Source organism: Bison bison, unplaced genomic scaffold (assembly GCF_000754665.1).
Source record: "Bison bison bison isolate TAMUID 2011002044 unplaced genomic scaffold, Bison_UMD1.0 scf7180017864327, whole genome shotgun sequence".
Lineage (NCBI taxonomy): Eukaryota > Metazoa > Chordata > Mammalia > Artiodactyla > Bovidae > Bison > Bison bison.
The window spans coordinates 7568035-7593268 of NW_011494899.1; the positions used below are offsets into that span (position 1 = coordinate 7568035).

General features: G+C 38.6%; 1 protein-coding gene across 9 annotated transcripts in view; it reads right to left on the minus strand.

Annotated features, from left to right (window-relative positions):
* Positions 1 to 25234, minus strand: part of MYBPC1 (myosin binding protein C, slow type) — a 101808-nt gene that overhangs the window by 18520 nt on the left and 58054 nt on the right. For all 9 annotated transcript variants that reach the window (XM_010853450.1, XM_010853447.1, XM_010853451.1 and 6 more), the window contains 10 exons: positions 23455 to 23617; positions 22249 to 22355; positions 21786 to 21919; positions 15975 to 16134; positions 14112 to 14216; positions 13195 to 13383; positions 12210 to 12344; positions 7696 to 7863; positions 4374 to 4462; positions 1511 to 1706 (listed from right to left, as the gene is read on the minus strand). In XM_010853450.1, the coding sequence (XP_010851752.1) occupies positions 1511 to 1706; positions 4374 to 4462; positions 7696 to 7863; positions 12210 to 12344; positions 13195 to 13383; positions 14112 to 14216; positions 15975 to 16134; positions 21786 to 21919; positions 22249 to 22355; positions 23455 to 23617 (1446 nt within the window). The remainder of the gene's footprint in view (positions 1 to 1510; positions 1707 to 4373; positions 4463 to 7695; positions 7864 to 12209; positions 12345 to 13194; positions 13384 to 14111; positions 14217 to 15974; positions 16135 to 21785; positions 21920 to 22248; positions 22356 to 23454; positions 23618 to 25234) is intronic.

Consider the following 25234-nt stretch of genomic DNA (forward strand, 5'->3'; position numbering starts at 1 on the left):
AAGGACTGATGCTAAAGCTGAAACTCCAATCCTTTGGCCACCTCATGCGAAGAGTTGACTCATTGGAAAAGACTGTGATGCTGGGAGGGATTGAGGGCAGGAGGAGAAGGGGACGACAGAGGATGAGATGGCTGGATGGCATCATCGACTCGATGGATGTGAGTTTGAATGAACTCCGGGAGTTGGTGATGGACAGGGAGGCCTGGCGTGCTGCAATTCATGGGGTCACAAAGTCGGATGCGACTGAGCAACTGAACTGACCTGAGGATAATCATTGTTATTATTTATTATACACTCTGAATGTGTGAGTGACGTGCCAGGCCCTTTTCACTACCTGGTAAAGTAACTACATGTCAAAGTAGGAAAAATGAAAAAGCCCTTCCCCATGTTTCAGAGGGTAAGCCTCTTCCAGATTCAACTACAAGAGCTTCCATTAAAATGGAGCCAGGCCAGACCCAAGGGCACACATTGCATCCTCCATACTCTCTTCTACGTAACAAAAATCAAGACATTTTAGTCAATGGGAAAAGAATGTTTAGTTTAAAGAACATGACCTTTCACCTAAGGAAAGGCTCGCCATAGGAAGTTGCTCCTTTGGTTAGAGAACCTGTTGTTCTAGCACATTTGCTAAACTGCACTAATGAAAATGACTGGAGACAAGGATTCTCCTAACTCTGCTCTTAAATTTATTTCTTGACACTGCAAAAATTATAGAACAGTTCAAGCAAGAAGAGTCTATTTATAAGAAATCCTTTCTCTATCACCCTGACTGTGGAAAGAAACAAGAACTAACCTTCTCTGGACAGGTAAATATCTAACTAGCTCTGCAGGACCAACCACAGTTCAGTCTTTAATTGTTTAACTCTGTTTAGGTACACCTTTCTTACATTTAATAAAAATCCTTCATTCTCCATTAACTTTGTGCTAAACCACTTCAGTCGTGGCTGGCTCCTTGTGACCCTATGGACTGTAGCCCATCACGCTCCTCTGTACATGAGATTCTCCAGGAAAGAATATTGGAGTGGGTGGCCATGTCCTCCTCCAGGGGATCTTCACGAGCCAGGGATCCAACCTGCATTTGCATTAACTTTACTATTAGCCAATTTTAAATGAAGTAAGAAACATGTTATATCTACATGTTTTCTTGTAGAAAAAATCTAAAATCTACAATGTTTTCTTAATGCAAGAATTCAACACAAGAAATAGTTTCATCATCAAAGAGTTGAGAAACAGAGTAAGAGCGACCTAGATTGTAAAACAGTACAGAGGGTTTTCACTAGAAAGTACATACATTAATTTTATTTAATATATATGCCCTAAGTTTCTCATTAGTCCTTTTAATCAGTGAAAAGTTACTCTAACAAGCTAACCAATTTTACTAATTTATCTTTTTTCTTAATTCTAAAAAAAGGAATTTTTTGTAGAGCCAACCTAACAGAAATTCTGATTCTTTAAGGACAATTTGTCTCCATACTGCATAGAATATTCTAGTTTCTTCCTCCAAACCTACCAATAACCCGGATATCGATGGACGCAGTTTCCACAAATTTTTCCACTTTGACCTGCAGATCATATTTCCCAGAATGGCTCCTCTCTGCTTTTCTGATAAATACGATTGTATCAGTCTCAGAGTTGCGAATGTTGATCTGATTCTTATCGATAGGTGCACCATCCTTTGTCCAAATTAATTCTGGTCTTGGTTTTCCCTTAAAAAAGAAGACAAAAAGTAGAGGTGGAAGGGGATCAGATTGTCTCCAGATTTTTTCAGCATTAAAAACATGGTCAGTGGCTTACCCTATCCTTGGCAAGATTGGAAAACTGTCTGATGGTGGGCAGTTACAGCAGTAAAGTAATATTCACTATTGCCCATCAATTGCATTGGGTATGCAAGGCACTGGTAGGTACATGATATTTATAACTTCCTTTAATCTTCATTTCACAGTAAGTATCATTATCTTCATTTATTTATTTTTGGATAAAGGTATCAAATGACTTGCACAAGGCCTTGCAGCTAAGTGCTGGAACCTGGTCTTCCAGCCAGGTCTCTTCAGCTCCAAATCCTGTACATCCCAGCCTAACGGTTCAGAACATAGGCCCCGAGGCCCCAGAATCTGTATTTGGATCCTGACTCCACTGCTTGATAGCTGTGTGACTTTGGGCAAGTTACTTAAACTCTCTGCTTCAGTTTCCTAATCTGTAAAATGGAATGAGAGTAGTACCTGTCTCACACTGTTGTTACCAAGACTGAAGTTCTAAGCTTCCGCGCACTGCATAAGGGTTTCATTGATCATCTCCATGTTAATGATTATTATTCCACTGTACCATGTTGCTCATTTTAGATTTGTCTGTAATTCCCTCTCTGGTAACAGCTGAAACTATTCTTTAAGAGCAGACTTTGAGTAATTATAATGTCAGTCGAGGATGTGAGTTTCAGTTTCCATTACAAAGGAACTCCGTAAGATTCCTGAGCCTCCAGGCTCAACCCACAGACAAGAACCAAGTGTCTGGTAAGGCACAACCTTCCCAAGGGATCCTAACGTGGCTTGTTGATAGGTTCTGTTAAGGAATGTGAGAGACACATATCAAACCCCTGCCCACAGGCCTTGAAAAAACGGACGGGGTGCTCAGATGCGCTAGTAGGAAGTTTAACAATATTGTTAGAGATGGGAAAGTAGTTCCAGGTCTCATTTCCTTAAACTGCAATTTATTATTAACTACTAGGAGAAGAAATTGAGTTCTCTGATAAAACATGAAGTGAAAAAAGCACTGGATTTAGTGTCTGGAGACATAGACACTATTCATGGCACTACTCTTTTCTTGCTGTGTGATTTTGGGCAAATCACTTAACTTCTCTGAATAATCAGTTCCTTCCTTTCTCAAGGTGGTAAGGAAATCTGCCATTCCTGACTCTCACATGGGGCTCACATGAGGTCTCAGAACTCCAGAGGCTACATAAATATACAAACGTGACATACTACTCTCACCGTCCCTCTCCTGATAAATGACCAGCCCCTAGGGATGCCATACACACGAGGCCCCTGTTCTCATGCTCTTTCCTCCCCAGGACCCAGTCACAGAAGCTGAATCCACTGCCTCCCCCGACAAGATCCAGAACTGGGATTAGCCCCAGTTGTCAACATGGTGTGGAGACTAGAGGGTTAATTCAGCCCCAGTGCAGAGCAGGGTCCTGGGTGCCTGGCTTGTGCCAACTCCTAGTTTGATTTAAGGCTGTGGAAGGAGAGAAGTGGGAGGAGTCTTGCCAAGCCATCTCCTTCCTCCTCTGCCACGTTTACACCCGCTTCCTCCTTGACTTCCATTCTGACTTCACGTTCTGTCTATGTAGAAGATAACTTCTTCTAAGGCTGGGCCCAAGCGCAGTGAGAATGGCCTGACCTGGCTGTCCCTTTAGGTTAATTTTCATGGGAGCCTGAGTTTGAAACAGCTGTGGGTGTATGTGTGTGTTCAAATGTGTGCACAGACCTAAATTTTAGTTCTAAGGGTGTCTGATATAACAGCCACAAGCTAAATGTGGCCATTTAAGCTAAAACTAAATAAAATTAAGGAAAATTAAAAATTCCCATCACCCTAGTTCCTAGCTGCTCTTTTTAAGTTAATAGCCTCATCTGGCTACTGGCTACCATATTGGACATTGCATTAACAGAATATGTCTATCATCACAGAAAGTTCTATTGAACAGCGTTGTCTAAGGCATAAAAGGAATCAAATGAGTAAGGAGGTAATGGTGCAGTGTGTGTGTGTGTGTGTGTGTGTGTGTGTGTGTGTGTGAGAGAGAGAGAGAGTGCAAAAGTGATTATTGTATGCAAAACCTGGTTAAACTTATAAACAACAGATTCTTCTTCAGGAGCAATGATTTAACAATATTAATATACTTCAGTGAGTGACTTCACAATTTCAAATTTCAGTTATCCCTCATTGGAACCTGGGTAATTTGAGTGTGGTTTGGGATAACTGTGGGAAGCAAGCACATGTTGTTTTTCTGCGTGTTACAGCAAGAACTTCACCTAAAAGGAAGATCGTTTTTACATATGAATAGACCCAAAAAGATCTTTAAGATCTTAAACAAGCATTTCTTGTTTTGGTGTCTCCTTGGTATTTGCTCTCTGGCCCACTGCAGTCATTGAGCTTCAGACAAGATGAGGTCTCATTTGGAAAATCTATGACAGTTTTATAGATTTCAGTACTTCTAAAGCAAGAAATTGTTTAGTCATTCTCCAAATCTGGTCCATGATTTCCTACTTTTCCTCTGAGGAAATCTTGAATCATGAATAACGTAAATGCTGAAGTATCATCTCCTTTTACTCCTTAAACACCCCAGCATTGTAAAGAGAAAGTGAATAACCCTGAATTATTACCTGGAAAGGAATAACCAGATTGATGGCTTCTCCAACTCTGCGGATATAGGTTTGCTTCAGGTGCCTTGGGATGCGAATCTTTGGAGCCTCTGAGATAGAGTAGAAGAGCATAATTTTGTAGTTAGTACCATACACTGGAAGCACCCTTACATAAGCGTACCTGGCATATACTCATCAGGATTTCCCTGTGCTTATGTCTCTGCAGTAAAATCTTAGATGGGCCACTAATAGATTATATATGGTAACTTTGGTTCCAAATGTTACCTTCAAGCAGAGATGTTTTAACAGTTTGACTCAACAAAATTTACTCTTGACCTCTTTCATTTTCTGCAACTTCCTATTTTTATTATGTGAGAGTTGGACTATAAAGAAAGCTAAGTAACAAAGAACTGATGCTTTTGAACTGTGGTATTGGAGAAGACTCTTGAGAGTCCCTTAGACTGCAAGGAGATCCAACTAGTCCATCCTAAAGGAAATCAGTCCTGAGTGTTCATTGGAAGGACTGATGCTGAAGCTGAAACTCCAATCCTTTGGCCACCTGATGTGAAGAACTGACTCATTTGAACAGACCCTGATGCTGGGAAAGATTGAAGGCAGGAGGAGAAGGGGATGACAGAGGATGAGATGGTTAGATGGCATCACCGACTCAATGGACATGAGTTTGAATAAACTCCGGGAGTTGGTGATGGACAGGGAGGCCTGGCGTGCTGCAGTCCATGGGGTCACAAAGAGTCGGACTCGACTGAGTGACTGAACCGAAATAACTGAAAGCAAACACTAAAGTTTCTCTTAGGGCCTTATATATATTTTTCGTAGTTTCTAACAGTGAGTATATTCTCCAACGAACATTCAGTAAAAGATCTACAATCACCACATTAGCTGGTAGGACTGACCATTTTTTCTCACCAGAAAATAATAATAATAAAATAGCTTTGTCCAGCTGAAACTAACACAACATTGTAAAGCAATTATACTCCAATAAAAATTTTTTAATAATTTAAAAAATTTAAAAAAGCTTTAGTATGTAGCACTTGTTGCTTATGTAATTATGTTAGCACTTAATGGTAACTTTCTCCCTCTATGGCTATGGTGAAGTATGTAACATGCAGCACTAACCCACTGAATGTTGATATTCATTAAACACCACAAAGATATTAGGACATGTGGATATAAACCCATCAAAGGCAGAAGAAAATCGAGGCTCATGGCTCACAGGGATGAAGTGGGCTCAGTATCATTTGAGGGCTCAGTATGGAATAGTAAATGCTTTTCATGAAGGGACCAACTTAACCCTCACAGCTACCTTTATGACAAAGGTATTCTTTTTACTTTATAATAAAGAAACTAAAGCCAACAGGGGTTTAAGTCACTTGCCCAAGGTGACACAGCCAGGATTAGAACCTGGAGTCAGCCTCAAGTACTTACGCTCTGCTTAGACACACAGACTGCAGTGTCAGAGAGATCTGGGTTTGAGTTCTAGATCAGACAGTAGATCTGGTCTCAGCCTCCTCCACAAGATCTAATTCACAGGATTGTTGTGAGGATTAAATAAGGTCATCTAGATAAAGCATTTAGCATACTGGCTGAGAATAGTAAGTGCTCAATAAACTCAGGAGATGATGATGATGATGTTAGTAGTGGTGATTACTGAATGCTCCAGCTGGAAGAGAACTTGAGGGATCCTCTAACTCCCTAACTTCACAGAGTTAAGGAAAAAGAGACTCAGCGAGGTTCCATAGCACACTAAACCATCATCATAATAAAAGCTAGCTTATACCAAGAGCTTATTGTGTGGCAAGCATTTCATTACGCAAATAACAGGGATTAATTCATTCAGCTCTCACAAGTTCTTGAGGTGGTAAGTCCGATTATTGTCTCTGTTTTGCAGATGAAGAAATTAAGGCTCAGGAAAAGCAAGTCCCTTGCCTGAAACCACATAGTCAATAAATGAAAGAAACAGAACTCATGTTTCATAGTCTGTCTCCAGAATTAACTAAGAAAATTTGCATTCTTCACACTTTTTTCCATCCATCCATCCCCTAACCTCCCAAAAGGTTTCAGGCAGTCACACCATAAGTCTGTGGCCCAACATGATCCAGATCTAGATACTCAACCACTTTCCAATATTCTTTGCCCTAGAGCAGTGATGCTCAAACTTTTTGGTCTCTGTATCCCATTGCACTCTTAAAAACAATCAGAGGAAGGTCCCACAAAGCTTTTGTTTATATAGGCTGTATCTATCATACTAACCATATTAGAAATTAAAACCAATATATTTTGAAATATTTATATACTTACTTGAAAAATAACAACATAAATATCATTTTAATGAAAACAATCATATTTACATTAACAAAAACTTGTGATATGGCATTATTTTCTGTTTTGGCAAATATCTTTATTGTCTGACTTATAATCTATTGCAATATGTTGTTTTGCTTGAAGTGCTTGAAGAAAATTTGGCTTCACACAGAATATTTTAATAAATTTTTTCAGACAATTGTGGATATTCCGTTTTGATTCTACACTAAAACATGAATTGTAATTTCTTAAGGGTTAGCTACTTCCTGGTAGCTCAGATGGTAAAGTGTCAGCCTACAATGAGGGAGACCTGGGTTTGATCCCTGGGTTGGGAAGATACCCTGGAGAAGGAAATGGCAACCCACTCCAGTACACAGCATAAAATCTTGACATATACTTTGCATTTCACTGTCACACATATAGGGAAAAAGTGTACTCAAGAACCAAGGTTTAAAAATGATTAAATGATTAATTTTTTATTATAATCATATTAAATGATTATTAATGATTTTTATGCCTCATCAAGAACACTCTAAGGCCCATTTATTTTAATTGGGAGTGCATGGTGGTGAGGAAGAAAAGACTGACAAGACAATTCGGTGGCACGAATATGATCTGTGCTAAGGCACCAGCAGTTTTACACACCATTGCTTTTGGAAAAGGGAAAACAGCATGTTCATATTACTATGAAAATGATTTTGACCTCACAGACTCATTGGAGCCATTGTTGCTGCTGTACGGATTGTTTGAACGGTTTCTTCCCCGCCTCTCTCTCTCCATTATAAAAAGGCAGCCCAAACAGATTTGGCTCCTGCAACCTGGTGTACCTATCTGGTCCTAGTACTAGGTTAAAAACTGGGAGCTGACCTCCCACACTGCCTATAAAGGGCTATTTTGTTCATTTCTAACTCCCAGGAGATATTAATAAAATATCAAAGGAGTGACAGCAAAAGAGGAGGGTTTCAGAAAGAAAGCGGTTAAAAAAACATGGAGACAAAATTTTGAAAGCCTTGCCACCTACCTATGATTTCCTTCACAAGGATGGGCTGAGAATAGTACTTGGGCTCGCTGGCACCGGCGGCATTCACAGCCTTCACACGCACATAGATCCTTGAATCCGTTGGCAGACCTGTGATGGTGAACTTGGTCTTTTCGATCAGTTCTGTATTTGCAACTATCCAGTCGTCAGCTAAAGTCCATTAAGGAAAAAAAGAAAAGAAAAATAATAGTTAGTGAAAGAAATCATCTTGTTAAACAATTTACTCTAAATTAGTATTTTACTCTAAATCATTTTGAGGGAATATGACTTTGCTCTGAACTCAGACTACATGGCTGGGCTTTTATCATATTTAAATGAATAATGGCCTAGAATGGCTAAGGTAAAAATCAGGAATGATAGTTAGATTCTGCTATTTCTAAAAAGTCTCTTATACATGATACTAGGGTATCCTGAATGATAGTGACTGTTCCAGGAATTTTGTAGTAACTTATTCCAATTTGGTTTTACAGTATACATTTTTTACAATTGATATAACCATGATATTTATCCATCAATATACATTAAAGGTCAGGAAAAAAGGAACACTATTCGTATGAATGAGAGACACTGGTCTTTATACTCATATGATCTCTCCATTTTATCCTGGCAGGCTTATTACTATAAGACAATAATATGGCCGTGGGAAGTCTGAAGTGAAGTGAAGTGAAAGTCGCTCAGTTGTGTCTGACTCTTTGCCACCCCATGGACCTGCCTGCCAGGCCCCTCTGTCCACAGAATTCTCCAGGCAAGAACACTGGAGTGGGTAGCCATTCTCTCCTCCAGGGGATCTTCCCAACCCAGAGACCGAAGCCAGGTGTCCTGCATTGCAGGTGGATTCTTCACCGTCTGTCACCAGGAAAGCCCATGGGAAGTTGGATTATGCCCCCAATTATGAAGAAAAGAAGCCTATATCCACAGTAAAGAGGAAACACAGCTCAGGAGCCAAGACCTCATAAAGAATTGGCATAATCTTTCACTTCAGTCAAAAGTTCTGATTTTTTAAAATGTTTTTGGTAGCTTTGTCTGTAACATCAAGAAAGTTTAAACCCAGCATCCACGTTTTACAAACATTTCAAGTTCTAAAAGTTTATATGCATTATTATGCCCATGGAAGAAAAACAAGAAAGAAGAAGGCTTGGTTCCCGCCTTATTAACTCATGGCCCACCCTCCCCTTCCATCCCTAAGGGCTTTTTGTGTGTGGGTGTATTTCATGCTTGGTCTTGGAACATTCCCAGAAACTTTATCATACAGTAAGAAACTCTGAGAGCTTTCAGAGAATACTTTACCTGGTAGATCATATGCAGCCTCCCCATTTTCATCAGACTGTTTTGCTGATGTACCTTTGAGAATCCGTCATTAAAATTAATTAAAGACACCCACTTTCACACCAGAAGAATATCGTATCAGTAGTCAGCATTCTCTGTTAGTAAAGTGTGCAAAGTATGCAAAGATATTTGTCTTCAGAACAGTGACGGAAGAGACCAAACACGTTAGAGGAGAGGGGAATTCCTCAGGAGGGGCACAGCCTGCTCTGTCCAGACTGTGGGTTTTTTTTTTGTCCTGAGGCACCTGCCACAGAGAAGAGGAGGAGAAAGGAGGCTGGGACACCTCCAACTCCGGGAGCAAGAAGTAGAAAAGAACAAAGCAAGACCCCGAAGACAAAGGCGGAAGCGGTCCTAGACTCCATAGAGGAGCAGTCTGCAGTGGACAGTCTCCCTTTGCTCTTGTCCCTGCCACCTCAGCTGGGGAGGGTCTGGTGGGTCCTCAGGGAACATAGTTCTCCCTATGTGGGGCTCACACATCAGAGTCTGGGAGTGAGGGCGCTTGAGATAAGGGCAGCCCTGTTTTATCAGGAATTGGAAGTGTTCTCCATGAAAATAAAAACTGCCCCCCGCAGCCCAGGAGGCAGCCCCTGGTTGTCATGACAACAAGCTCTTGGTCTAGCAAACAAATTAAGCTATCCTGGGTTCTTGCATTCCACACAGGTGGAGGATGCTCCTGGCTCACAGAGGGGTTGTGGGTGTTCCCCTAATGGTTCGGAATGATGACCATCTAGGTTATCAGGAAGGGAGCAGGGGGCTGGGGATTCTTCTTTCTCTTATTTCAGCCCTTCTAGAGTATTAGGGAGAAGGAGCAGCAAGCCAGAATATCCTGGTGGCTAGGAGGGCATGTGAATGATACAAATTACTCAGGACTTTGAAAAAGAGAAACACCTTGAAGTCAATGGTCGGTCTGGGAGCTACCATGTTGATATTTCATAATGAAGAGACAATTGATGAGAACATGAAACAGGAGACTGAGAAAACATGCATGAACGAGTGAAGAAATAGGAAAGAAGAAAATTTCAAGAGGAAACAGGACAAAGCAAGATCAGAGAGAAATAAAAACAGCTTTTCATGTTGGAACTACTTGAGGGAAACAGAGAAAGAAACTGGTGTCCAGGGGTTGGGAAAGGAATGTGAAAGTTATTTGATACATGAGGAAAAGTTTTCAGGAAGAAAAGGAAGAACCAGGGTGAAGGAAGAAAGTGAAGAGTAAAATGGTGCAGGCATTACAACGTAAAATAAAAACCAAGAGAAAGACAGAGTCCAAACCAACACACGATCTTATAAAAGAAAGAATTCTCTTACAGAATAAAACCTGACGTAGCTAAAAGCATCAAACACTACAGAAATTAGTCTGGAGGACAACAGCCATTAAGAGAGAATGGAGAACAGGGCAGCCACAGAAAGGAAGAAAAGACTGCAAGAAGAAAGATATACACGTTATGAAAGAACTTCCATAGAAAGCTAATTCCAACACGTTATGTGGCAAAATAGATACATAATAATGACTGTGTACATATATATATGTATAGGGGGTATACATATATATCTACACAGACCACACACAAAATTATGTAAAATACACTTCGTTGTATTTTATCTAAGGTGGGTAACATCAAAATGACAGCCATCTATCATTTTGCTGTATCTTCTTACTTTTTAAACCTATCAGAAAGAAAAGAGTAAAGAATTTGCTCTGTTTCATACATACACAAAAGGTTCACATTCAGCAGCCCCATCACATAGAAGACTGGGGAAGTCTGCCAGCAGGGCAGTATAAATAGCAGAGAGGAGGGCTTGGGGGGTGTTCCAAACAGGTGGAGGGGAATGGAACGGGAATAAACCATAGTCTGAAGTGCTCAAGATTTTATCTGTTGCCTGAGTGACAATGCCCCCTCCCACACTGGGATAACTCTGGGAACTGTTTTCTAATTCCCCCCATTGTTGTTTTGGTTAGTGGATATCTAAGCCCTGGAAAAATCAAGCACAGTGCTCTGTGAGTGAGTGCATGTGAATGGAATGGAGTGTTACCAAGATTCTCTATTTCCCCTTTCTCTTCTACCCTCCCGACCAACTCAGGTTATTTCCACAGGTGCTCCCATCCAGAGGCCTGGGGCTTCTTTTTCAGCAGTGTGCTCTTCAAAGAAGTTTCGTCTTCATAGGCGCTTTCCTTCTGTTCACACTCCTGTTTTCTCAAATGTGCTCTGGAGTCTCTCTTTCATTCATGTAAGAGTCATGTTAAAGTTGCGGGTCCAAAGAATTTTCTTAGAGGCTATCTTGGCCTCTCATTTGTCGAGATTTGAACAAACTTCCCTGGTGGACTGTTTACCTACCATCATCTAGAATGGAGCCTGAGTTTAGAGCTAGGGCAGTTTTATTCACCCATCTCCAAATCGTGACAAGTAGGAAATAAAAAAATACAAGAGGCTTTTAGTGAACTGTACCTTTTTTTTTGGTTTTAGATATACTCCGGCCCATATTTTCTTGAGTCATTTTTTATTTTTTATTATTGCTATCAGCAAGAGGTTTTTTTTTTTTTTTTGCCAGTTTCTATTCACCTCCTAAATGTAAGCCATTAAACCATTAAAATTTTATACACTCATGTCCTGGAACATATTACTGCCATTTGTCAAATCTATTTCTTACACCCTCTGGTGTAAAATTCTTTACTGATTCTTTAAAACACTGAAAGTTGTTCTTGATTATTCTTTTTTTTTTTTTTCTTAAGAAGGCAGGAATTGATCACCAGATAGTCAAATATATAATCTCTCCTTATCTAGAAATAGGTAGCTCTGCTGATAACTGACCTCTGCTCAGTATAGAGTTTAGCATTTCCAATTTGCTTTATCCTAACTAGACTTTTATTTTGCTTTGGCGCATTTTAATTCCACCAATTCAAGAAGAAGGGATCCCTGAAGTTTGGTTAGAATCCCTCCTCCTATGTCCTAGATCTATCGTGTGGTCAGATCTGGGAGCCCATTTGGATATTTTGGAGATCTCAGATGATTAATACCAATGAAGGGCTGAATTCTTATCTATCACAGAAGGATGACCTTTGGCTTGTCATTTTCAGTAGGCAGGAGAAGAATTCCCAAGACAGAAACAAAAGAAAGGGGGGCATATCTCACCTATTGATGACGGTATTCGTTTGAATTATGAGCTGTACTTACTTCCTTCAAAGCAATACTCTAGCACATAGCCGTCTAAACCTGCTGCGCCAATCTGGTCTGGGGGCCGCCACTTCATTGTGACTGTGGTGTCAGTTACAGAGTCAACGGTCAGAAGAGTAGGAGGGCTGGTTACAGCTTTAAAGATGAGAAAGACGGAAAAAGCAGAAACTATTAACTACGGAATTATGGCACAGGAACTGTGGTCAAATGAACTAGGACACAAATAAAAATGCACACAGAAACCCCCACATCTTAATAAAATTCAGTGACGACTTCTTGAGTATACGCTGTGTATATGGCAAAGATCTGCCAGGCATGAAAAATATTTTAGAAATGCTGCCACACTTGCCCTCCACTTGGGAGGTTGGTGTGGGATTCTGGGAGGCCCAAGGCATTTGAAAAAAGTCAAAGTTTGAGATCTAATGATCTAGTGTAAATTTCCTATAACTTCTTAATTTTCAAGTGCAAGCTCTTCTTTGAAAATTACACTTCTCTACCATAAAATGGCAGAGACATCTTAATCTCTTTCGTTGCCTTTACTGAATTGACTTTTTTGGTTCATAGATAACATTTAAAATGTTGTAAAGCAAAGAGACTAGCTTCCAAGTGTACTTGGTTGAATAGATCTCAATTTGTTTTAGTTATAGTGTCTATATTAAGGTGCTGGCTTATATTTTCAAAAGGTCAAAGGAGGGTAGTCATGTGTCAACAGGCTCAACTATGTTTCCAGTGAGGAGGGGCAACAGAGCCACCCACAGCTGTCTTTGGAATTCCAGTAATAAATTCCAGGGCCTACAATATGAAGGCATTCAACTCTATCACACTGTTTGTAATTTCTTAGACAATTGTCCCGAACAATTTCTAGTTTCTTGCTCTGGCGCCACTCCAAGAAGCTTCTAGGTCTGGCTCAGTTAGAAGTCAGAAGACAGCAGTCACAACCTGGGGCAATGATTTTCATGACAGAGACACACCTCTCTTGACTCACCCAATGGAACAAAAGGCTTGGAGGGCATACTGGGCTTAGAGATGCCAACAGCATTGACAGCAAAGATGCGGACCTCGTAGGCCACACCTTCAATCATCTTCTTGGGCTCAAAGATTGTTTCTTTGCAGAGATCGAAATTCAGCCTCATCCATCTGGAGCTTTGTTTCTTTTTCCTCTCAATGAAATACCCTGAAGGGGACACAAAATGGAAACAGGTTTTTTCCTTGGCCTCTAACAGTAAACTTTGTTAGATATTAGAATTCTCAAAAATTTCTTAAATTCTCAGTATTCTAAGTGAAAAAGTCATACATGTATTTTCAACTCATCTTATTCCATCAGTTGTTTGAGAGAGATTATAAGGAATATAAATATTAACATCATGGGATATAGACAAAAATAAAAACACTAAAAAGTTAAAGTGGTGCTAGGAAGAGAAGAGGAAAAAGTAGACCACAGATATGTAGGCCATAGAAATTAGTACAGTGACTATGAGTCCCAGCAATGCAAGTAAGAAGGGGGAATAACCAGTTTTGTAAGTTTCATTATTAGCAAGGAGAAAAATGTTCTTATTCCATGGAGGAAGTAAATTCTTCTAAGTATTTAACCCTAAATGAAACTGCTTCATAGACATAATTCTCTGGAGCTGGGCATTTACTGACCGGAAAGTTAGACTTATGGTTGTTTCAAAATTAGATACTGAATAGAAATGTCAAAAAAGAGGACAGGAAATCAGATGATATTCATAGGAGCTATTTAAATCTCAAGTACTTAAAGGACATCCCCCAATATATTTTAATTTGAATGGATATGTAAAGATTTTTCTAAATTCAGTATTTTAAAATGTGTTCTGTGCTAATGTGCATAAAGAGCACATCAACTCTATTGGCCATTCCACAGATGAACCAACATGCAGTTACCTAAGATTGGGGACCCTCCATCATAGAGAGGAGGGTCCCAGGTCATGATGCACCAATCGTCTCCTACATCTGTCACATTTGGTGCCACTGGAGGATCAGGGATATCTGTAACATACAAACAAATTGAATTAAATAAATAAAATTGACCAAAAGCACAAAGAAAAATGTTCATTGGAAAATATGTTTTGGGGTAATAATCACAGAAGCAATGCTATTTCTGAGTATTTTTCCATGTTTACTGAAATGCACTGGCTAACTAGTTTAGGCATAAGGTCCTGTTCCCTATGGAATCAGGGAAGGTGAGCCCAATACAAATAGAAATGATGTCTCTAAATCTTTTAAGCTAGTGTCACATTATAGGACCGCATGAAATTCAAGACTCTTGTTTGTCTTGAAAATAGTGACTAAGAAATTAAATTATTGCCTAAATATTGGATGGGATTTTGTTTCTTAACTACAAAGTGAATTTACAGCAGAACTAAATCAAAGACTAATCATTGTACATTTTACATTAGTTGGAAGATTCAAGATGTTGACTGGTAGAAATCCAAGTCAAAAATGGCAAGTTAGGGACTTCCCTGGTGGTCTAGTGCTTAAGAATCCACTTAGCAATGCAGGAGATACAGGTTCGATTCCTGGTCAGGGAACTAAGATCCCACAGTCCTAGGAGAAACTAAGCCTGTGTGCCGCAGCTACCGGGTCCACATGTCACAACTACAGAGTCCAACCAACCACAGCGAAAGATCTTGCAAGATGCAACGAAGATCTGGCATGCCACAACAAAGACCCGACACAGCCAAATAAATAATTTTTTTAATGTCAAGTTACCATGTCTTCTATAGTTCAATATGTAATAAAGTGACCTTAGCTTTGGATCAATTTGAAATATGTTTCTTGAGGGAAAACTAAAATGGAATGAAGAAATCATGAGATCTTGGTCTATCAGTAATCTGCTAGACTCATTTCACTTGGTTTTGCGGTCTGGAAAAAAGTATTTAGAAAGTCATCTGAGAACCGAGGCAGGTCTTACTCCTCTGTGTGGAGTCCTGCCCCAAGGCCACAGGTGCTAGGCCTTGCACTAAGACCACAGAAGTGGAGCCCAGCACCAAGGTCACCTCTGGAACTGACGGAGCCCCTTTGTGAACATCGCCAAAAGCCACCCTGATCTTAAATTATCAGCAGACTTCCTGATCCCAAATGAAGCAAAAGTGCCCACCCTGGTAGTCACCCTATGGCGCCCTAACCAATCACCTAATGCCAACCGTCCAGCAGGAATGTGCTTTGTCTTGAGGCTATAAAAATTGGCTACTAACCCATAAAAAGCATTGACTCTCCCTGGACTGGCAGGAGGTTAGCCCGCTGCATTTGCAGTGCCCTCATAATCTCTGCTTTTTGTTCTTAATAAACTCACTCCCTTCTGAAAAGCTCTGTTTCTGAAAATTCTTTTCCAACCTGTGCTTGCACTGCCTCGGCACTCTACAATGAATGTGATGCCGGAAATTATTTAACAACTGTGTGTCAGTGACTGTGGAAGACACTGAAAGGGAGTGTGACTGCAGAGAACTTGGTCAGCAACCCCAAAGTCTAACTTGAGCTATTCCTTCTTGCAACTAGTCCTCTAGGCAAGAAAAGAGATGAGAAGGGAAGGAAAAAAAGAAAAGAGGAGAAAGAAAAGAAAAAGAAAGACATAGAAAGAAGTGGCAAAGACAGAGAAAGAAAGGCAGTGGTTTATAAAGTACAGCTGTAGTGCGAGTTTTTTTGTCAGCTACCCAGAAAAGCTGAGACACCCAAGAGCTCGGAAAGTCTACCTAAGATCTAAGCACATCAGCTTGATCCTAGAAGTTTGTTGACTTGAAGACTTACCCACAACTTTAATCTTAATGCTTGCATGTGCTTCCCCGGCTTCATTTTTCAGATTTATGTTGTAAACACCAGAATCATCTTTTTCTGCTATGTCAATAACAAGAGTGGTGCTGTCAGGGTAATTTTCAGATCTTATCCGGCCGCTGCCCTCCATAATAGCCTACGGAGAGAGGAAACGCAATGTGATATGATCTGTGCAAACAATAAGGACACCTCCAGAGTGCCTGGGCACTTAAGCTGGAAATGGTGCTAATGCCTGAAAAGCATGTTCCTAGTTTTATCCTCGACCAGCTCTAAGGACAAACATACTGTCATCCCATTTTACACACCGGAAAATTATGGCCCAAAGCTGCATGGCTAAGAAGTGGTAGAACTGGGATTTGACTCCCAAGTTCACTATCAGTTAACTCCTTAAAAAGAGAAAGTTGGAGGACCACAAATCTAAGCACAAAACTGTCATTCTAGGAGGAGAGTTTCTTTGTACATTAAACTAGAAATATTTCTAGTTTCTCATAAAAGAAACTAAATAATGATTTGTTCATTTCTTAAAATGTTTTGAAAATTTTTAAATACTGAAGGGGTTGAAGAAGGACACAATGGCAATTTCCCAATTTGATTTTTCCCTTCCAGTGGGACATGAAAGAATGAACATCTAATTCCTAAAGTAAAGACAGAGGGAAGCTGAGACTTCTGTTATATTTTCTTTCTTTTCTCCTTCTTCCCTTTTCCCCCTTCTTATTTTCCTCCATTTCTCCCCTTCCTTCTTTCTCACGCCAGAAGTTTACAGTACATTTTTCTGATTCCCAGGTCATATCTTCCATGCAACAATGGGCAGCCAGTACACAAAGAGGAAAAATAGAGAAGGTCCAGGCGGTTTAGAACCTGGGTAATTTGCCACTAACTACTGTCACTTCTACTCTTTAGGGTCTGGATTAGGACTTAAAAATCTTCAATAACATAAGATTGTGACAACAGTAAGAATATTTGAAGTGGCTTTCATGATTCTTATTTTATGATAAAACAAAATAGCCTCATTTTAGCCAAATCCTTACCTTAAGATTGTAAAAGATGTTCTGCTCTTTTTTTTTAATGTGAAAAGAAAAATGATTTACTTAGGGCAGTGTTATACTATCCATTTCATATTTCCATATTTTATTTTGTTCACTGTGCTATAATTTACACAGAGTAAAATTCATAGCTTTTAGATATATAGTCCATGAATTTTGACAAACTTCTGTGATTCTGTAACCAGTACCGTAATCAAGACACAGACTATCTCCATCGCCTCCCATAGTGTCCCCACACTCCTTGGCATTCAACCCACTAAACCCTGGTCTCTGGAAATCACTGGTCTGTTATTTGCCACTTTAGTTTCCTCTTTTCCAGAATGTCAAATAAATGGAGTCAAACATTTCAAGTGAAGTTTTTTAGATTGATCCATTTTGCTGTATGTCTTATGAGCACATTCCTTTTCATTACTGTGCAGTTTTCCATTGCATATTCCATGTGCAGTTGGTTTATGTATGTACAACTATATCCTTATACAATTGAACTTTTGAGTCATTTCCAGGTTTTGACAATTATAAATACATCTATAAACATTCCTGAACAGGGTTTTATGTGGACATGTGTTTCATTTCTTTGGGGAAGATACTTAGGAATAGCTTTGTAGTTGTATGGAAGTATACGCTTAACTTTATATTAAAAAACTATCAAACTCTTTTCCAAACTGGATGTACCATTTTGCATTCTGACCAGCAATGAATGAGACTTTCATTGTTCCATATCCTTGCCATTATTTGGTATTGTCAGGTTTTTTTTTAACGGCTTCTTAAAATGGTAGTTTCTTTCACTCAGCATAATTATTTTGAGACTCATCCAAGTTATTGCACTATATCACTAATCCATTTCTTTTTATTACTGAGTATTATTTCCTTGTATGAATTTTATTTATCCATTCACTCATTGATGGAATCTGCATTTTTCTCAGCTTTTGAATATTACAAATAAGGCTACCATGACTATTTGTACTAGCAGGCTTTTTTGTGTGTGTGTGGCTTATATTGGATTTTTATGGAAAATCCCGAATGAAATTTTTGGCCAAACCAATACATCAATGATTATGTCAACTGTAAATAAAGACAGTTCTACTTGTTCCTTTCCAAAATTTATGTCTTTTACTTTTTTTTCTTGTTTGATTGCCCTGGCTATAACTTTCAGTGCAATGTTGAATAGAAGTGGTAAGAGGGAACATCTTTCTCTTCTTTCTGATCTTAGAGGAAAAGCATTCGGTCTTTTCACCATTATGTAGGATGACAGGATTGCTGTAGGATTTTCAAGGATGTCTTTCATCATGTTGAGGAAGTTCCTTTCATGTTCTTATTTGCTTTTTTACTAGAAATGAGTGTTTAATTTTGTCAAATGTTTTTCTGTGTCTATTGAGATGATCACATTCTTTCCCTGGTTTGTTAATATGGTGAATTATATTTATTTTTAAATGCTAAACCCACCTTTGCATTCCTGGGATAAGCCACCTGTGGATATAACATATTGTTCCTTTTATGTACTTTTGGATTTGATTTGCTAAATTCTGTTTAAAACTATTTTTGTCCTATGTTCAGGAGTGATACTGATTTGTAGTTTTCTCTTTCTGTAATGTCTTTTTCTGGTTTTGCTGTAAGGATAATACTAGCCTTCAAGAATGTGTTGGGAAATATTCCTATCTTCTTTTCTTCAATTTTTTTCTAGAAGTTTATATTAAATTTATATTATTTCTTTATTAAACATTTGGTGGAACTATCCAATAAAGCCATCTACATGTGAAATTTTCTTTGTGAAAGATCTTAAACTACAAATTCCATTTCTTTAATGGATGTGGATGTTTTAATAGGAATGTTTCTTTAATAGGGATGTTCAGTACTGATTTAGTCATATTTCACAAATTCTGATATGTAGTGTGTTCATAAATATTTTCTGGAATAAGAAATGGCAACCTGCTCCAGTACTCTTGCCTGAAAAATTGCATGGACAGAGGAGCCTGGCAAACAGTTAGAAGCAACTCACCACATAAATAATTTCTGATTTTCCTTGTAATTTCTTCTTTGATCCATGAGTTACATTTTTTCTCTTTTTTTTTTTTAAAAGAAGCTACTTAGCTTCTAAATATTTAGAAATATTACAAATATTTCTGTTACTGTTTTCTAATTAATTCCATTGTGGTCAAAGAATATACCTTGCATGACCTGAGTCCTTTTACATTTATTGAGACTTATTTATGGTCTATTTTGGTAAATTTTCCTGTGTGTTTTAAAATAATGCCCATTCTGCTTTGTTTAATGGAGTGTTCTATAAATGTCAACTACATCAAGATGGTGGATAATATTTCTTAAACCTTGTATATCTTCACTGATGGCCTGTCTTCTTGTTCTACCAACTATGGAGAGAAAAGTATTAAAACCTCCAACTTAACCATTTTCCTCTGTGATTCTATCATCTTGGTAGCTGTTTTTTTTATTTGTCCCATTTGTTATTTCTGCCTCTTGTTTTTTTGCCTTCTTTCAGGTTCATTAAATATGGTTCCATGACTCCATTTTATGTTCTGTGTTGGCCTATTAGCTATAACTGTTTGTTTTATTATTTTAGTAGTTCCTTTAGGGTTTATAGTATAGTCTACTTTCATGTGGTATTATAATATTATATGTTTAGCAAAAGAAACTTACAACAGCATACATCCATTTCACTCCCTCTCATCCTTACTTCTGTTTCTCCCTTCCTGGTCTTATGTTTTCATTGTAATAAACTTTACTTACACTAATGTTTAAAGCTCCACAGTGCATAATTATTATTTTTGTTTAAACAACCAATTATCTTTTAAGATTTAAATAGTCAGAAAAAATTCTTAAATGTTTATCCATGTAGGTACCATTTCTGGCGCTCTTAGTTCCTTTGAGAATGCTTTCATCTTGGTATCACTTCCTTTTTTAGTATAATACTTATTTCTTTTGGCTCCGCTGAGTCTTCACTGCTGCTCGAGCTTTTTCTCTGTTTGTGGTGATGGAGGCTACCCGTCAGCTGCAGTGTGTGGACTTCTCACTGCAGTGGCCTCTCTTGTTGTGGAACATGGGTTCTAGGGCGTGGGCCTCAGTAGCTGTGGCGGGTGGGCTTAGTAGCGCTGTGGCATGTGGGATCTTCCCAGATCAGGGATGGAACCCATGTCTTCTGCAATGGCAGGCAGACGCTTTACCACTGGGCCACCAGGAAAGCCCAGTCTCACTTCATTTTGACTTAAGGACTTCTTTAAGCATTCTTATACTGCAAGTCTGCTGGAGATGATTTCTTTCAGCTTTTGCACATCTGAAAATAACTTTATTTTGCCTTTGTTTCTGAAAATTATTTCTACTGAGTATAGAAATCTAGCTGACAGTTTTTTCCCCCTTTAAATGTTGATCCACTGTCTTCTCACTTGCTTGGCTTCCAGAGAGATTAGCTGTCATCCTAGTCTTTGTTCCTACAGATTAAATGTAACCTTTTTCTCTGTTTCCTTTTAAGATTGTTTTCTTAACCACAGGTTTTAAGCAATTTGATTATGACAGTGTAAATTTCTTAATGTTCCTTGTGCTTGGATTTTATTGAACTTCTTGGATCTGAGATTTTATAGTTTTTTTTATCAGTTTGAAAAATTTGGGGCCATTAATTCTTCATATATTTTTATGTCCTACTCTTTGGGGACTCCAATTACACATAGATTTGACTTCTTGAAGTTGTCCCATAGCTTAACAAAGCTCTTTTTTTTTTTTCTCTCCAGAAAATAGAAAAGGAGGAAACAGACTCCAACTTCCTTAAACAATGTTTTTGCAGAGCAGCTTTGAGTTCCCTGCAAAATTGAATGCAAATGTACAAAGAGTTCTCATATAATTCCTGTTTCCACACATATACAGTCTTTCCCACCACTGACACCCCCACCAGAGTAGGTACATTTGTTACAATGAATGAACCTACACTGATAAAAGGTTATCATTGAAAATCTATTGTTTACATAAACTCTTGGTGTTGTACATTTTATGGGTTTTGAAAAACCTATAATGTCTTATGGGTTATGTGGGTCATAATGTCATGTGGGTCATAATGTCATAATTCAATGTTATAATGACAGGTATCCATAATTATAGTATTATGTAGAATGGTTTTACTACCCCTAAAACATTTAATATAGGAAGCCACAGAATGACACTTGAGCTGGCTCCACTTAACCACTCCAATCTTATTGATTATTCTTACTCACTCTGTCCTGGCCATACTGGCTTTCTTTTTATTCCTCCAGAAGGTCAAGCACATTTTCTATTGTTCTTTGCTCTTGCATTGACATCACCTGGAAATTTCTTTGCTCTTATATTCACATAATGGTTCCCTGTTGTCATTCATAGAGGCTGTAGATGCTCCATGCAGTCACTTACTAATCATATTACCTTGTTTTTTATTTTTAATCTTCATAACACTCATTACTATCCAGAGGGACTTTATTTAATAATTCATTATCTATATCTCTTCCACTCCATTCTCTGATACCCAATTGAAGGAAAGATAGAATCTCATTCATGGCACATAATAACATTCATTTGCATATGTTCACATAGTAGGTAGTCAGAAATATGAAAAGCAAGTGAACAGTTATTGTATTTGCCTAAAAATCAGTGATCTTTATTTGCTAAAGTAACTATATCTTTGCCATACATTTATCTGCTGCCTCCTTTCATCTGACTTACGGAAGGAAGGGAGTAGGGTAGGGGGTGTGTGTGTGTGTGTAGAACAAACCTTATCTGCTCGGCTCCAAAGGGCTTTAGGAGGTGGTTCCCCACTGATGGGAATCTCTAGACGAAGCTTGTTTCCTGCAATTACTGTCACTGTATTGTCAGCATCAAGACCATCCAGGTTGATCTTAGGTGGATCTAGAATATTAAACATGGCCTTTGTTATCAGACATTTATTTCCATGCGATTATAGGGGTTAGGTCTTGTCTAGTGTTAAACATTGGTAATAACCAATATTTTATTTGGTCAAAAAGAATATAAGAGGAATCAAAGCAGTCAGTGCTAGTACCTTGCAAAACTATTTCATTGTTAAGACCTCTTAAGAATCAACTATTAATATTATGCCTAGTGATTAATACCAATTCATGTCATTTTCTTTAAATGTCACATTTTGAATATAATTCCAAGGTAAGCAAAACCAGAAAAACAAGAATACAACTCTGAAATGATTTCTTTTATCTACTCACCAACAACATGAACTTTGGCAGGCAAAGTAACAGAATAGGCATCTGGTGTGAATACATAATCACCTTCGTCCTCAACGAGAGCATTGGCTATTACTAATTTGTGGATTCTAAGGAAATGAAAAAACATGGTCCTAAGACTGTGCAAAGATTTAGACTGTATAAGACTCAAACTGAGGAGACACATGATTTTATCTTAACTTGCTTAGTGCAGCCTGCAGAGAGAGTGAGAATAATGTGAATACTTAATTAGCCTATTTTTTGATCCACATTCAGTATTTATTTTGGGCTATATGGAACCATCTCTACAAATACAGCCTGTCTACTATGCAAGAATCTCTTCTGCCTTTTAAAAATCTCATAGCTTAAAAAAAGAATAGAAGATAATACCTCACTGATGCCACTCTTTAAGATTCAAGAAATTACCAAGAATAACCTTGACTTTGGTTTTTTATGCAAACCTAAGAGCAACAGTCCTTAAAAAAAAAATTGAGGCATAGTTGATATACAGTATTCTATGTTTCAGATATAAAACTTAGTGATTCACAATTTTAAAGGTTTTACTCCATTGATGGTTATTTAAAAATATTGGCATAAGAACAGTAGTTCTTAACTTCATTGGCATCATGCACCAGTGAATATCTGATGGACACAATGGCACCTCAATCTGGAGAAAAACAAGTATTTTTGTACACAGAGAATCTGCTTACAATTTCAGAGGATTTGGGGGGGGGCCCTGAAGTTCATGGGCCTCCTAAGAATCCATGGATCCAAGTTTAAGAACTCTTGGACTTGCCCTGCATCTTTGCTAGAATCTAGGATATTAAGCAACCTCCTCTCTAGCGGGGGGGAAAAAAATGTGGAAGGATCATGTGACATTTATTAGTTAGGGACAGTGGATCCAATCTGACCAGTTCCTCAACTCGAATTCAGTATCATTCTGCTAAGTTCATGTTTATATAGGAAGACTCAATCAATGGATTCCAAAATAATAGCACCTCACTGAAAGGCGCAGGTACCAGGTCACAAGTATGACATGATGTACGGCAGAGAAATCACCTATTGCTGCTATTTGGAAACAAAACACCAGAAATAGATACTCTCCTTATGACTACTCTCCAAACATCCTTACCAATCATCTAATTTAGGAAGTAGAAGAAGCCAATACGGCGACCAGCCCTCACTCAGGGATTGCTCTGGCTTGTTTACCTTCCTTTGTGAACAATCTTTAGATGGTCAGTCTCCTGAACAGGTAGGCCATTTTTAGTCCATTTTCCTGTTATGTTCTCAGATACTTCACACTTCAAGCAGATTTCCTTTCCAAGGTTTACAGTCTGATCAGTCAGAGGTGTCAATATCTTCAGGGGTTTTACTGCAGAAATAATAGATAGTTATAAGTGCCAAATCCAAATTTCAGACAGGCCAAGATGGTGTCATTTCACAATGCTACTGTTTCACTATAATGCTTGTTTTGAAAATGAGCATTTGTTCCAATGCAACTGAAATATTCCAAGACAATTAGAGCATAACATACATTTCATGTTTGATTATCCATGATTTTATTCATGAGAGAGACTAGAAAAATTCAGAAAACTGCACCCAGTTCAACTGAGCCAGGCGGGACTGTGTAGAACACACACGTACACCTGAAATATCGACCAGTTACTTTAGTTCACCCTGTTAAATGCACCACAGCCATGCACATCTGAGACTACAACTCTCCCAATTTCAAATAACCTCCTTCCACTGCTTCCAATAGATCACAAGCTGCAATATTTTTAACCCCATTTTCACAAGCAAATTTCAGGTCTTTTTCAAGGTAAAGTGTTATACCTATTGCAGTATTTACTAGACATGTATAAAACTGTGCCACTGATCTTTTTATTAGGTTCTTATCATTTTATTTTATTTTTTTTTTTTTGGCTGCGCAATGCAGCATGTAGGTATTTGGCTCCTAGATCAGGGATTGAACTTGTGCCCCCTGCATTTGACATAGGAAGTCTTAACCACTGGACCATCAGGGAAGTCCCTCATTTCACTTTTTAAAAACTGGGTCCCTGAAAAATTACTGAGTGTTGTGTCTTTAACCCACATTCCCCATTGGCCCTATGATTTTCACTGTATGACTCTGTACAGCAGAGTAATTTTTTAAAATGCGTATGTTAATGTTATAGCAGGACTAACTATAATTGCTTAAAGGAATGCAAATATCAGTAAGGATCTGCCTATGGTTGAAAAAACTTTTTTGATATTACACTATAATGGCCATTATTCCACAAAACATAAGGAGTGTACTGCGATTACTTCCAAATAATTCAATGGTCATATGAATTGCAACTGGACTAAGAAATAAGGAACAGGATTTTGCTCTCCACCTATTACAGATCTTCTTGCGAAGTTTGCTATTCTAATTTTCATGGCTAACTGGAAGGCACAGGCTCTGCCATTAAGAACGTAGTACCATCATGGGGCATTTGAGGAAGGCCATGAATTCTCTCACACCTCTGAAGCCTATCAGCAAATTAGCTCTTTCAGTCTTCTCAATTGAGGCCCACTAGCTTGAGGAACTTCTCAACCCAAATGTAATTATAGAATGTTGAATATTTATTGAATAGATAGCAAATTCACCCAGGGATTAAGCAAACAGGATATCAGGATTTGATATCATATCTAAGTATTTATCATCTATTTATATGGTTTTGGGATTAAAATATTTCTTAACCATTTGGGTAACTTCTTTGGCAGGTGATTTTTATACTTCCTTCTAAATCAGTTCAGTTCAGTCGCTCAGTCGTGTCCGACTCTTTGCAACCCCATGGACCACAGCACACCAGGCCTCCTGTCCATCACCAACTCCGGGAGCTTACTCAGATTCATGTCCATTGAGTCAGTGATGCCATCCAACCATCTCATCCTTTGCCGTCCCCTTCTCCTCCTGCCTTCAATCTTTCCCAGCACCAGGGTCTTTTCAAATGAGTCAGTTCTTCAC